Source organism: Barbatula barbatula, assembly GCF_947034865.1.
Source record: "Barbatula barbatula genome assembly, chromosome: 6".
NCBI classification, from domain to species: Eukaryota; Metazoa; Chordata; class Actinopteri; order Cypriniformes; family Nemacheilidae; genus Barbatula; species Barbatula barbatula.
In genome coordinates, this window is record NC_136765.1 from 24466843 (window position 1) to 24481802 (window position 14960).

The 14960-nt window shown below is 40.3% G+C and overlaps 1 protein-coding gene across 1 annotated transcript in view; it reads left to right on the forward strand.

Moving 5' to 3' along the window:
* The window catches only part of syne1b (spectrin repeat containing, nuclear envelope 1b), an 83982-nt gene that overhangs the window by 53946 nt on the left and 15076 nt on the right, over positions 1 to 14960 (forward strand). Inside the window, exons 85-119 of the mRNA XM_079459177.1 lie at positions 433 to 615; positions 748 to 891; positions 983 to 1183; positions 1321 to 1461; positions 2187 to 2300; positions 2377 to 2538; positions 2658 to 2852; positions 3592 to 3744; positions 4350 to 4541; positions 5220 to 5354; positions 5499 to 5602; positions 5686 to 5839; positions 6255 to 6386; positions 6466 to 6615; positions 6693 to 6902; positions 6988 to 7089; positions 7171 to 7290; positions 7361 to 7561; positions 7658 to 7831; positions 8032 to 8163; positions 8293 to 8489; positions 8569 to 8695; positions 9352 to 9534; positions 9647 to 9796; positions 9981 to 10151; positions 10481 to 10636; positions 10720 to 10875; positions 10951 to 11121; positions 11193 to 11326; positions 12268 to 12472; positions 12558 to 12740; positions 13548 to 13694; positions 13775 to 13929; positions 14015 to 14162; positions 14248 to 14342. Coding sequence (XP_079315303.1) covers positions 433 to 615; positions 748 to 891; positions 983 to 1183; positions 1321 to 1461; positions 2187 to 2300; positions 2377 to 2538; positions 2658 to 2852; positions 3592 to 3744; positions 4350 to 4541; positions 5220 to 5354; positions 5499 to 5602; positions 5686 to 5839; positions 6255 to 6386; positions 6466 to 6615; positions 6693 to 6902; positions 6988 to 7089; positions 7171 to 7290; positions 7361 to 7561; positions 7658 to 7831; positions 8032 to 8163; positions 8293 to 8489; positions 8569 to 8695; positions 9352 to 9534; positions 9647 to 9796; positions 9981 to 10151; positions 10481 to 10636; positions 10720 to 10875; positions 10951 to 11121; positions 11193 to 11326; positions 12268 to 12472; positions 12558 to 12740; positions 13548 to 13694; positions 13775 to 13929; positions 14015 to 14162; positions 14248 to 14342 — 5477 coding nt within the window. The remainder of the gene's footprint in view (positions 1 to 432; positions 616 to 747; positions 892 to 982; positions 1184 to 1320; positions 1462 to 2186; positions 2301 to 2376; positions 2539 to 2657; positions 2853 to 3591; positions 3745 to 4349; positions 4542 to 5219; positions 5355 to 5498; positions 5603 to 5685; positions 5840 to 6254; positions 6387 to 6465; positions 6616 to 6692; positions 6903 to 6987; positions 7090 to 7170; positions 7291 to 7360; positions 7562 to 7657; positions 7832 to 8031; positions 8164 to 8292; positions 8490 to 8568; positions 8696 to 9351; positions 9535 to 9646; positions 9797 to 9980; positions 10152 to 10480; positions 10637 to 10719; positions 10876 to 10950; positions 11122 to 11192; positions 11327 to 12267; positions 12473 to 12557; positions 12741 to 13547; positions 13695 to 13774; positions 13930 to 14014; positions 14163 to 14247; positions 14343 to 14960) is intronic.

The window sequence follows — 14960 nt, forward strand, 5'->3', positions numbered from 1 at the left end:
TTATTTATTGTATTTTAATATGTGACCCTGGACCACAAAACCAGCATGGGAATATTTTTAGGAAAAGACAACAAAACATTGTAATTTTGTCCTATCCTAATAAAATCATACATCAATGAAGAGTTTATTTATTCAGCTTTAAGATTATGTATATATCCCAATTTAAAACACTTGACCCATAAAACTGGTTTTGTTGTCCTGGGTCATGTACAATTAAAATGTATACTTTTAATATTTAACATTAACATACAAAATTTGATATTTTGTTGTTGGAGCTTTGCTTTTTCCTGTGATGTTAGTGGTGAACCTAAAATGAGATCTCTTTCTCAGATATTTCTCCAGAGATGTCTTCAATGTCTCAAACTGAGCTCAGATTTGTCAAGTCTGCCATCAAAAGTCAATTTTATTGAAGATCTCAAATTTCTTTCTTAGCGTTTGCTGTTGGACATGGAGAGCTTTAAGCAGCAGGTGGAGGCCGTGCAGGATTGTCAGAGTGCTCTCAGAGTTCCCGAGGAGGTGGTCACCGGTCTGTCCATCTGTCGCACCGCTCTCTGTCTGCGGCAGGAAGCCAGTCAACTGCAGCACACTGCCATACAGCAATGCAACATCCTGCAGGTAGGGGGAGCTGTTGCTCCACAACAGTCTGATCTTGACCCGTTGGTCTTAAAACTAAGGGTGTAGACATTAGAAATAGTTTGGTTGTTAAAAAAGTGAATTTAAGTATGTGTTTGGGTTATCTTTTGACAGGAAGCAGTGGTACAACACGAACAGTACGAACAGGATGTGAAGAACCTGCAGGTCATGATTGAAGATGCCCACCGGGTCATTCAGGACCAGCCTGTGAACACAAGCAACATCCAAGAGCTGCAGGTTCAAATTCACCATCATGAGGTCAGCAGCAAATATTTTAGTCAAAAGTACTTAGTATGGTCTCTGTCAGTTCAGAAATCTGACAACTTGCTATTAATATTAATCTGAACAGGACCTGGCCCAGAAAATCAAAGGCTACCAGGAGCAGATTGCATCCCTGAACTCTAAGTGTAAGATGCTGACGGTGAAAGCCAAACACGCCACCACGCTGCTGACCGTGAGTGATGCTGAGGGTTTAACCGGGAACATGGAGGAACTGGACGGTGATGCTGCTAAAAGAAATCCGGGCCAGACGCAAGCCTATGTGGGCTCGGTAAGTAACCCTGAATGTGAATGAAAGTTTAGTAGTGCTTGATTCTTCTATTCTTATTAGCTCTGCTGTCTTTTCAAACTGATGCATCAATTGGTGCATGTGACGCTGATTCACTCATGCGTCTCTGATGATGTCAGATGTCATCTGGTCGCTGTCAGTCTCTCTTGTCTCCTGTAACTGAGGAGTCCAGTGAGGAGGTCAGCGGCAGTGAGATCTGCTCTCCTGCTTTTTCTTCGTCTCTGTCTTCGATGGCTAACACTGAAGCAACTGTTAGTAAGGTATTACCAACCACGCCAACGCATGTGTACAGTTACACTGCACGAAAAAAATTAATGATTTTTTCTGGTTTTTCTGTAGAAATATCTAAAGTTCTTAAATCAAGATACATTTCATTGAGATTTTCTTGAAAATCATTATTTAAAATTTAATATTTTGTTGAAAATGTGCGTAAAAATGAAATGGTATGTCACCTTCATGACATAAGATAAATGTGTTTTTTATCTTTTATCAGGAAGCAGTGGCACAGTGTAAAAAGTAGGATTTTTTAGGTTCTCAAAATATGAATTTTAAGTGTATAGTTAAGAACGAGAGAGAATATCTACCAATGGGGTTAGAAAAAAATATTTTGTTTTCCTCTTCAATGACATTTATTTTTCTAACCCTGTATGCAGATATAAAATATAATAATTCGTATTTTGTACTATCGTGCATACATTTGTAAGTAATTTTTACTCAATTAAATATCTTCATTTTAAGAATTTGTAGATATTTGTGCTAGAAAACGAGAAGAATTGTTGTCGTTTATTTCTAGTCTGTCTTCGCCCACCTGCTTTCTTCTTTCTTCTTTTCGCAAAGATCGGTTTTGCTTAAAATAACAATCGCTCAAAATCTACACGATCTCTTCATATCCATAACCTCAATAAGCTATTCATTTGATTCAAGTGTGTTGTTATATTTATTTTTTGTCATATTTATTCAAATGTTTTACTTGTTTTAAATGTAGACGACACAGGGGTCTCTCAGCAGGGCTCCGGTCCAAGAACTGTACAATCCCACCCTGGAGTCTGTGGCCAGTTTAGATGATCTCCAGCGGTCATGGGAGACCCTGAAAAACGTGGTACATGTGACTCTAGATGTGTTTTAATCGAATGTGCTCCATACCTCAGACCTTTGATGACATTTGTGCTTTTCAGATCAGTGAAAAGCAGAAGTCTCTCTACGAGGCTCTGGAGAAACAACAGCGCTATCAGGGATCCCTGCAGTCCGTCTCAGCTAAGATGGAGTCACTCGAGGTCATATTAAATGAGCCGCCCATGCACGATTTAAGTCCTGATAGACAGATGCTCCTGCATCAGGTATTACAGATATTGAAGCATTTTGCTCCGGCTTTAGACTTAATACAGATGCTGTGTATGAAACCATAGATTTAACTTAGAGCGAGACATTCTAACATCACACTGTCATTCATGTCCAGAATCAGATGGAGGACATCGCCAGTCTTCAGGGTGATATAGATGGACTTCGGATCAGTTTCACAGAAGATCTGATCTCTGATGCTGTGGAATCAGACTCGTCTGATCAGTTGGCCATGCAGTCCACTCTTACCGTATTGTCAGAGAGGATGGCCACCATTCACATGAAGGCTTCTGGAAAACGACGACTTCTAGAGGTAAAAATAATAACATTGATGATAATATCAACGTTATTTCATGACACATTTCATACAAGATTAGTTTATACGAAGAATAAAAATGTGTGAAAATGCTTATTTTTAAACAATAGTTAATAGTTCTATTTGCATGTTTTATGGAATTTTTTTTATCTTTTTCCAAAATAAATGTTCTTTCAAATATTAAAGTCTCACTGAAATAAAAAATGACAATGCCTATTTTTTCATGAAATATTGCAGCGTTTATTGTAAATAGTTTTTCAATGTATGTCTTTTTCTTTTTTAAATTCTTGTGCCCTCAAAATCTTGAGTTAAAATCTGAAAATGCACTTCCTTCTTGTAATGACTATCCATCTTAAATAACGAATGTTAGGTGGCTTGGGCGGAGCATCTGTTAACCCCTCCCCTTCAACTGTCAGTCTGCTGTTTTTATACATCAACTCACGAACAAAATACGAAAGTAAAAACGACCTTCCGGTTCTCGGGGACTTTTTAAATAAAAGATTTTTTGTAATGATAATCTGATTTTATTTTTATATTGTTATAAGGATTGTTAAATTACTGTATATAATGTTCTTTATTACTTGTTGTTTTATTGGTGTTATGGTCTTGTTGAAGTTGGGTTAATAGCCTTTTTTGCTGCATTAAACAAAACATTTATTTATTTATTTTGCATATGTTTTTATTTAGTTTTTTAAAGATATAAATATTTGATAAACATATGTTTTTTGTTTTGTAGGAGAAACTGAGTGACCGTGTGGAGAGGCAGCAGCAGGCTCAGGCTTTACAGCGTTACCTGAACCAGGCCGATCAGCTGGACCAATGGCTGCATAGCACTCGCGGTGACCTCACTTCCTGTACTCATGACTCATATGATGAGCAATGCTACCAGGTAAGAGCATCTCCCACAGATCATTGAATGTCACTTATACTGTAAATGTATTTAATACTATAAAAAGCAGTTATTCAACTCAATGATAATATCAGACTGCTTTATGCCTTCAAGTGAATTAATTTATGATGATTTTAAGAACCGCATTAGAAGTCCTCTGAGAGATCACATGAGTTGATACTTAAGGCGTCTGTGGTACGAGATGTAATCAGATTATGCGAACGGTTCACCGTTATTAGGGTGTTAAGGATATTAGTGGATTCCTGTGAGGTGATTGGTGCTCGTAAGAAAGCCAACCCAGTCTTGAATATTCATGAGGGTGGTTGCAACATACTAAAGGTTTGTGAGAGAAGGGGCGGAGCTTCGTTTGTGCCTTTAACGGAAGATTATGTCCCAGTATACAACGCTTTGAATTTTAAATTATAAAGTTTTAATGCTTCAGGTGGTTATTGGGCATAAATAAGGTGTCTTGTATATATTCCTGTTGTGGAACTGAAGAATGCATGTTTACTGGGAGCATGGCACGTGAGGGATTATGGATAATGTAGGTGTGGGATGAGAGCAAAGCCATGTTTGAGCTGGCTTCGCTTCTGCTGCTCCTGCAGAACATGCTGCTGGAAATCGAAGAGAAGGTGTTGGCTCTGTCCGAGCTGTCTAGACACAGCGAGACCCTTCTGCTGGAGGGCCAGCCGGAGAACAGGGAGGACGCCGAGCAGCTGACCGGGAAACTGCGCACGCTGAAGGGCAGCCTGATGGAGCTGCAGAGGATGCTGCAGGACAAATGCGTCAATATCCAGGTGAGACTTTAAAGGTGTAATTTACCAAACAATGCAAATTCTGTCAGGCTTCAGTCACCCTCGTGTGGGTCAAAAACTTTCTTCTGGGAAACACAAAAGAAGATATTTAGAGATATATCTCAGGGGTTTTGTGTTCAAGGGAAGTCAATGAGGTTCAATGTTGTTTCAACGTTTTTCAAAATATCGTCAGAATATTGCAGAAGAAAGAAAGTCATACAGGTTAGGAATGCCATTGCTTCAAAAGCTTGATTCTCAAAGACGCAACTTACAGTATATGGATTAAAGCGTCTGCCAAATGTCCAAATGTAGATCTGGTTTCACCATGGTACGTGTTTGTAAGCATGCTCATACCGATGATTATTACACAGTAAAATAATAAAATAAATTAATATTACCATACATTAAATAAAATATCAGTAGTTATATTATTAGACACTTGCCAAACACAGACATTAAGTTAACTGGGGGTCAGGGGGGCGCTCACGTCCGATGAAACGGTCTATAACCATAATATTTGAGCTTTTGTTGGATTATTCAGTTATTATTCAGCAGCACTGGGTTTCTCTGCACGGCTGTCACTTTCCAGCAAGATGATTATTCTAAATGTTTGTAATGTGTTTTTAATATGTTGAACACAGAAATGTCTCTGTGCTCATGTTTAGTCTCTTTGTCGTGCAGGATGCCCAGCGAGAGGCGTCAGACTCCAGTGAATCAGACTCCAGTCGCTCTCAGAGTCCAAATGTACAGGACTGGTTGGCTCAGGCCCGCTCCACACGCACCCTACAGCAACAGGACAGCCTGCAGAGACAGAAGGTACTTTTTATTTATTATCTCATATAACATACAGTAAGTCAAGAACATACCTGACTGGCATTTAGAAAAATGTCCTACATTTATGTCTACGTAGGTAGATGAATGATAGTGTTTTTTATAATGACATTTCTTCTGCTGAACCAGGAACTGGAAGAGCAACTGGCAGAGCAGAAGAAGCTGTTGAAATCTGTAGCCAGTCGTGGAGAGGAGATCCTCACCCGGCAGTCTTCGCCGACCTCTCCTACCAGGTATCACGAGCGACATCTCTCCTAACTCTAATATCGTAAAACATCAGTTCATTCTTTTAACATCATCTGTCACCCCTCTGCAGTGGGACAGAGGACCTCTCACCTGAGCAGGAGGTGATGGGAGACAGTGAGGCCGTGAAGAGACGGAGAATGAAGAGATGGCAGAGTCTGAAGAAAGACATGAACACCAAACTACAGCTGCTCATGAACACACTGGAGCAGGACAGCAGACAGTCGGTACTGTCAAATATCATTCACATTAACCGTATGATTCAAAATCAAGGTTTTAGGTTAGATATGGCTTTATATGTATGCAAAAAGTGTAGATTTTAGGTGCCGAGACCGGATGACTTTCCCCCAATTCATTTTATTTTACTAACCATTTATTTCCAGCAGTTTCGTGTACAAATATGAGAAAAAAAATATGATTTATGCTAACAGTTAATAAGCAAGTTTCTCAATTTGACAGATACATGCTATTTTGAGCAATTGAATAGCGCAATATTTTTTAGTTATTTAAAGAGCGCATTAGGAATATGCACTTATTGGTTTTAGCACAGCACAGTACGTTCTGCTTATATTATATAGATTTTTTTAATAAATGTTTCATTTAGTGATCATCTGTTTTGTTGTTTATTGTGTAAATTGTCAGGTTTACTCCAGAGCAGGGCGGGTGAAAATAACAGCTCCGGTTTATAATAGCGAAGCTCAAATCCAGGACAAGTCCACCCTGATGTCCCTGCACAATGGATTCAGTCAGACTATACACGACATGAGTCCCCAGGTAACCACCTGACCTCTTATTGCTTTCACAACGCTTGGTACGGTAGTTCTGCAAAGCGTGTAATGTCTGATTTTTGTAGGCGTCAGAGAGAGACGTCATTCTCATGGAGCGCCAGCTTTACACAGCGCTCACTGCCACATCTTCTTGGGTGGATGATGTTGAGAACACGCTGTTTTCTGGACCTGCGTTGCTAACGGAGAACGCTGAGACGCAGCTTTCCAACCATGAGGTCTGAAAATTTGCTCTTGTTGAAGCTCAGTTTTATACAGATATTAGTGAAATTAAAGTGAAATTCTTGCCCAACAGGCATTAGGAAAGGAATTAGTAGAGGTCACCAGAGAGGTCAACCACAGCCAGGGTCTGCTAGAGGGCGCTGTGGGTCTGTATGAAGAGAAGAAGGATGTGATGAAGGACACACTTGACTGTCTGACCCGCCGACTGGGAGCTCTGGACTCGGGCCTGGAGCGCCGCTGTGACGCCATGCGGAGCAAAATGCTTGAGCTCACAGCATTTCAGGTGAGCGTGTTGGTGTTTTTTGACATCATCTTGCAAGGCATGGTTCAGCTCTACATCATGACTTCACTTCCTGTTTCTCTTTCAGACGGAGATGCAGCATCTGTGCACTGCGCTCGGTGAAAGTAAATTTCAGATCGTCCAGAAAATGACGGGAATACTTGACCACACCACAACTAAACAAGCAGAGGTAATCGGACTAAAATCATGTTCGAAAAAAAAAATCACAGTTATCGTTTGTATTGAATTCTGTTGAATTTTGTTCTGACAGACTCTCGCAGAAGCAGAAGAGACGCTGAGAGGCTTCGAGCACAGAATCACAGAGCTGAAGGCCAGAGGGGCGGAGCTACAACCCGACCAGTTCTCCACCAATCAGCTGCTGAAGCTACAGGTATACAAAACACATTTCCGTTTTAAAATGTGCAAAGCTGAATATATCAAACTACCGATTGTTTTGAAAGGATGCTCATGAAGAGCTGGTGATGATCGTGGGCTCTCGGCGGAGCGGACTGAACCAGAACATGGCCCTAAGGAATCAGTACGAGAGAGTTCTGCAGGATCTGATCGACCTGGTCGACACCGCTCGGGATAAGATGACCGCCGACCAGACGATGATCGCCAGCTCAGTGGACGATGTGCAAAACCTTCTAGACAAACACAAGGTGAAGGAGGAAATAAAGAACGGGTTTAAACAAAGCAAAATTGGAAAACGGTCATTGTTCTAACAAGTTCGATGTGCGTTTTTGAAACGTTTCCAGGAGTTTTTCCAAGGCTTGGAGTGGCACATGGTCCTAACCGAGACGTTCTATAAGAAAATCAGTGCCTTTGTTCAGCCCCGCGAAAGTCAGATTTTGGAGGAGACGCTAGCCGGAGCTCAAGACATTCTCAAGCAAGCACACAAGAGAGGAGTTGAGCTGGAGTGTATCTCAGAGGTGACATTTTAGCTAAATAAATGCTTCATTTGTAAATAAAGCTTTCTTTAGCTTCTCTAAAAAACTGTGCATTAGATCGAGTGAGCATATCCTGTGAATACTGTATGCATAGAAAGTATTCATATTTCTTAGGTTAAAATCTCTTCTTGGATTCGTATACATTGTTTTGTATGTTTATGTTTGCATGTGCACATTTACAGACGTGGAGTCGTCTCGTGTTGGACTATCAAACGCTGTATCATTTGCTGGAGGTGGTGGAGGGCGATTTGCCGACCGTCGGCCTGGTGGAAGAGACCGAAGACGGACTAACCGAGAGAATTGAGCTTTATCAAGTACATCATGTTTTTCTGGCCTGTCAATAAAATTCAACGAGCCATAGGAGTAACTCTTGGGTTTATGGTGGATAATGGGATTATTACTGACATGATGTTCTCCACTTTACTATTATTTCCACCCTAAAGGCACTGAAGGCCAGTCTCACCGAGCATCAGCACAAACTACATCAGGTGTTGGAGGATGGCAGGCAGCTCCTGTCGTACGTCAGCTGTCCCAGTCTGGAGAATCAGCTGGCTTCTCTGGGTGAACACTGGATGAGCAACAGCTCGAAGATCAACAAGGAATTACAGCATCTGGATTCTGTGCTGAAACACTGGACCAGGTCATTTTCCGTAAAGCGCATTCAGTTATTCATGTTTTTCATAATATGTGCAGTGAAGGACGCTCGCTGTTTATCGCAGGTATAAACATGAGTCTGATGAACTGAGCCGCTGGCTGCTGGACGCTCGGGAACGGTTGGAGTTTTGGAACAAGCAATCCGTCGCCGGTCCGAAGGACACTGTTAAAGACCAGCTGTCAGCTTTTCTGGTTCGTCAAATTTATTTAATGTTAATAAATGAATTTGACATTTTAGAAGTAAAGGGGCCCACACTTCTTGTGTATGTAATTGTGTACATTTGCGAAATAGGGCAAATTTATATCTGGGGACTGATTATACTAAAGACAATGTTGAATAAATCAAAAAATGTCAATGTTGTCAACTGTTGTCTATAACCCTTGTGAATTAGCAAAATTGTGTTTTGAAGCATCTTCTGACGATACTTTTATAAATGGTTTATGGACTTCCTATTACCGATAATTATTTTAGTTTTATCCTATTTTTACAGTAATAATACTTTTAAATTTGCTTTTATAGTTTTACATTTTAATTTTAGTTAACATTTTCAAATTTTTGTTGTGATTTTGTCTTTTTTCGATTTACTTTTACTTAAAAGTATATGTATTTCCAGATTAAGGTCTTAAATTTATTTCACTTTGTTGATAATATATAAAACCTTGCTAATATTCATTTAGTTTTTTAGTGTTGTCAAACTAATATTTAGGCTCATATTGTATTTGTTTTCATTTAAATAAAATGTTTGAAAATCTTTAAATTCTAGTTAACGATAATAACTCTATTTTACCAGCTATTTAAAAAAAATATATATTGTATTTTTCATGAATGACACATTTAACACACGCAGGATTTCAGTAAAGAGGTGGAAAGCCGCTCCAGTCTGAAGACATCAGTGCTAAATGAAGGAAACCAGCTGCTGAGACTCAAGAAGACGGACACGGCGTCTCTGAGGTCTGATCTCGGCCTGCTGGACTCTCAGTGGTCTGAACTGCTCGCCTGTATACCAGTGGTGCAGGAGAAACTACACCAGGTGCTGACCGGCGTTTCTATTCGTTTATTTGCTCCATCAAATTGGTTTCAGTTTCTCGTATTTTCTCTAGTCTACGGTCATAAAGGGATGTTGTGTTATTTATTTGCTTCAGTCTGAGACGGATAAGCCGGTGTCCCATCACACTATCGCTGAACTTGAGAACTGGATTTTGCTAATGGAGAGAGTCGTGGAGGAAGATGAAGAGAATCTCAAGGGGGCGGTCGGGTCAAAGGTCATCCAGGAGTACCTACAGCGGTACAAGGTACAACAGATGCTATTAGCACATCATTGCATTTAAAAGATGTGGATGGATTATTATTTTATTGTTATGTTGCCATCAGATTTAAACCTGTAGAAGATCTACATGAGCACCGCAGTTCCTCAAGACTGTTATTCTTGTACGTGCGGTGTATCGTTGCGTTGACGCTCTTTTCTGTTTTCTGCAGGGCTTCAGAGTGGACATCAACTGCAAACAGCTCACCGTAGACTTTGTAAATCAGTCCGTCCTTCAGATCGGAGGTCAGGAGATCAAACGGAGCGACACGACCGATTTTGCAGAGAAACTGGGAGCCATGAACCGTCGCTGGCAGATTCTACAGACTCGCATAACAGAGAGAGTGAGAATCTGGCTGGCATGAAACAAATCATTTCAATCGGTTATCAAAGTCAAAATCACATCAGATTTGTGCTGATAAATACATTATTACCTTGGTTTACTCCTAAAAAAATAAGTTACATTACTTTTCTTCTCGTCTGACCAACCATGATTATATAACCAGATCGTAAAAGATTATGAACCAGTAATATTAAAGCATAATCTTTTATGCGGTCTAATCTGATGGATATTTCTAGTCTTTTTTGTCACTGCCTAACTCAACAGGACGTCACATTAACATCATGACATTTCGTGTTTTGTTTCATAACTGTTTTTCTGTTTTTGTTTCAGGTACAATATCTAGAAGGCTTGTTGACGTCTTGGCATGAATATGAGAGTAAAGTGCAGAATCTTCAGGCGTGGGTGAACGCTCAAGAGGACCGACTCAAGAGAAAACACAGGATTGAGAACTTGTCCTCAGTCCAGAATGCACTCAAGGACTGCCAGGTCCATCCCGAAACGCAAACAATTGAACAACTTCTAGAGTACATACAGTATATTGTCTAACAGGCCCTCTCTCTGTGAATCAGGAGATGGAGGTGATGATCAAGGAGAAGGAGAGGGAGTTGGAGCGAGTGGAGGAACAGGCGTGTGCTCTCGTCCAAAATAAGACGGACGAGGCGTGCGCTGTGGTCATGGAGTCTCTCCAAACCCTGAATAACACATGGGCCAACCTGGACCACCTGGTATTTACTCTTTAACTATGGTCAGGTTTGGCAGTTTTGTTCCAAAAATAAGAGAATGAATGCATGTGTCATCAGATCGGTCAGCTGAAGATCAGCCTGAAGTCTGTTCAGGATACGTGGAGTCAATACAAACAAGCGTCTGATGAGATCAACGGCTACCTGACGGAGGGACGATATTCTGTGTCTCGCTATCGTCTGCTGACGGGATCTCTGGAAGCTGCGCAGCTGCAGGTGCAGAGTCTGCAGGTAAAGCACACGCTCATCCACTTCTGTATTAAACACAAAGTCATGAGCCTGATTCTGTCTGATGTCTTTAGAATTTACAGACGGAGCTTGAGAAACAAGAAAGCAGTCTGAGAAAGTTTGGAGCTGTTACACACGAGATATTGAAAGAATGTCACCCTTCTGTTTGTGACACGCTCAATAATTCCCTAAAAGACATCAACGCCCGGTAAGTGAGACAAAGAATCGAAGAAATCCTTCAAGGCATTACAATACATTTATGCTTCTTTCAATCTTTGTCTGTGTTACTTTAAATCTGAAACCTGAAAGCACCTATTTTAAATCTACAAGTCATGCATTGGCTTCTCTGTCGCCACCGCTGGTTGAAACATAAAAGTGCAGGCTGCTTTGCGTACTTATCTTTACATTTCCAGCTAAATTGTTTACCCAGCCGCTCAAATTATTAATGATTATTATAATATCTCCCTCTTGACTGGAACTTGCCCTGTAACAGATTTTAATTTATTTAAAATAATAATAATAATACAGCGCGTGGTGTTCGGGTCTGTGGAACGTGCTTTCAATATTTACTAAAAAAGATTTTATAAATATTTATTCAAGATGAATGTTTTTTTATTTAGTATATTTTAACACAACAAAAACAAATAATATTTTGTAATTTATATTTTTTTTTATAAATGTGATTTAACAGAGATAAATGACAAATAATACCCATATATATATATATACACACAAGAAGATATTTCTTTCATAAATTATTACAATTGGTAACACTTGTTTTCTGGGAGTTTTATAAATATTGAACTAATAAAAGAATCAGAAATAGCTTGTCAACCTTGACCACACAGTGTAATTTATAAAAAAAAATGCCCAAAAAAAATCCTGTGACGTGGAGTGCTGTCTGTACTTGTTATTTGCATCAAATAAACATCTGGAATTTATATAAACATCTGTAAAGTATTTTCACATAAATATTGATGGCTGTATTCATATAAAAACTTCCTGTTGGGTTTACTACATCGTGAACACTTTACTAAGAAACTGTACAAGAGTACAAAAAGATCACATCTATTTGTTTTTCTCTGAAAAGTAATTTTGTGAGGTTTGTTAAGGGGTGAAAGTTGTGAATGTGTGTTTGGTGTCGTTCAGATGGAACGGTCTTCAGGAGGAGCTGGTGGAGCGTCTGAAGAGCAGTAAAGGTCTTTCACAACTCTGGCAGAGCTATAAAGATCTTTACAGACAGATCGACAGCAGCGTTCAAAGCTCAGAGGAGAGAGCCAACCAACTGCTGAAGAGCGCCAGCCGCAAAGACATCACAGAAGATGAAGTGTCCACATGGATCCAGGACTGCGCTGTGAGTCGTGCTGAACTGTTTATTTTGCATTCACTTCTAGCGGTTGTGTGTCATTGACGTTTTATGACATCTTATATTCCATCAGGAGCTGTTGAGGTCTCAAGCTCCGGTTCAGACGTCTCTTCAAGTCTTACTGGAGCTGGGAGAGCAACTCAAACAGCAGGTGGACACTTCAGCCGCCGCCTCCCTCCAGTCTGATCACCTGACGCTTGCTCAACGACTGAGCGCTGTAGAGCAGAGTCTGAGTCGACAGCAGGCCGTGCTGCAGGTGAGACATCGGCACACATCTGTGTCAGATCAGATCAAATTTTGCACTTTGAGTATGTCACAAAGCATATTTAAAAGCGTAGCTCCTTAACCTGTGAGACGTTAGGAGTATTGAAGAGGACTCATAAGTCACTAAAAGCCCATGTATAGTCCGTCCGTCCGCGTTCGAAAACCACGTCCGTGCGCAGCCCAAATTTTGAACCAACAAGGGCAAAACGCCTACGACAGCACATGCGTGAGAAAATGTTAAGAGCCCACTAGATGGCAATACACACACTAGAGCAAGTGAGCGGTGTGGAGCGTTTTTATTTTGTTATCATGTATTTATTGTGTTTGTTTTTTTATAAAAACTAGACTGCAGTTTAGTCGATATTAATTGGACTGCACAATAAGAAACATGTTTTTTAAGTTATCAGTTTTAGCAAATGAACGCTTCACTTCAGTATATCACTTATGTTTATTTTATAATCTTAATTTGTAATGGCAATCATTTTATTTAAAAAAAATATATTTGATTGTGACTGCATTAGATCTTAATTCAAATATGTCATTTAAAGATGATACCTCGATCTATAATATTTATATAATTTAATGACCGAAGGAGACCCCTGCTGACATCATCCAAAGCAACAAGGTCAATCCCGTCCTTTCTCTTAGTTTAAGATTTATTTGCTCTCAGCAGCGTGAATTGGTTTTAAGAGAAAACAGGTTTCCTGCAGTTTTGGAGAACTCTTAATGCCAAGATCCAAGGTTTTGTGAATACGGACCCTGGTTTAGTGTCGGGTACTGAAGTGTTTTACTCGTCCAGGCTGGAGTACGAGACTACGAGACGTTTAATGAGCAGCTGGACTCTCTGTCTCGATGTATCGTTGAAGCCGAAGAGATTCTGGAAGGTCAAGATCCAAACGGTTCGTCTGATCAGTCGTTGATCCGGGATCGCATGGAGGAGCTGAAGGTAAACAAGCCAAACCGACCCAGCTGACATTACCAGTCGTCCATCGTAGTTGTTTTCATACATTTTTGTTTGTCGTGCAGAAACAAATGCTGAAGTTTAGCAGCACGGTTCCTGATCTGGAGCGCTTGAATGAACTGGGTTACAGACTCCCTCTCAACGATTCTGAGATCAAACGCATGCAGAACCTCAACAGAGGCTGGTCCAACACTTCGGTTCAGACCACCGAGAGATTCAGGTTTGCCTTTACGCGGTTTCTGTCTTGTGCCTGATTCTTTACGGTCTTTACAAAGACCCGCTGAGGTTGTAAATGGTCTTCACAGCAAACTCCAGGCTCTGGTACTGCTGCAGCAGACGTTTCTGGAGAAGTGCGAGACCTGGATGGAGTTCCTGGAGCAGACGGAGGAGAATCTGTCCGTGGAGATATCCGGAAACTTTCAGGGTCTGTCGGAGCAGCAGAGAGCTCACGAGGTGAGATGTGTGAGCAGACGTGCTAGAACCGTCTCGCCTTCATGTCTGCCATGTTCGCAAAGTTTAAAGTGTGTCTGTGTTGTAGTTGTTTCAGGCAGAGATGTTCAGCAAACAGCAGATTCTTCATTCTATCATCAGCGATGGACAGCACATGCTGGAGCAGGAACAGGTGGATGACAGGTGAGGATCGTCTGATGATTCAGTTTTATTTCACAATACATTGTTGCAAAGCCGCTTTACAGAATTTTAAAGAGTAAATATGTTGTGATTTTATAAGGAGAGTCCTACTTTGGTTTATGGAGAATCCAACAACAAGCTTACGTACATACAAGAACATAACATTTTCTGATAAAAGGCAATTATTATTACCTTACTTTTTGACGGACTTTCAAATGATTTGTTCGGCAAGTCTTATCCGCTCCTTTCGGATGTGATCTGATTGGTCAGATGGTCTAGTCTGCTGTGATTGGTCTACCGCGTGCAGTGTCGCAAATCTAACGACAGACGACTTGTGTCCGCGTGATTCAGAGTCGACTCATTTATTCCCAAGCCAATAACTTTGTTTTTCATTCACTCACATAACTTAAATAAATAAGCTGCTATAAAATGAATGGTTCAATTCACATCAAATATATATTGTTTCTGTGTAAACATCGTGAATGTAGTCTCTGTAAATTATTCATAATTTTCCTTGTTTAATGAATAAAATGTATGATGAGCGTAATGATTCCATCCAGTGAGATCGCTGAGATGTACGTGTGAAAGATGTAAAGACATTTAGATGTCTATAGGATTGTA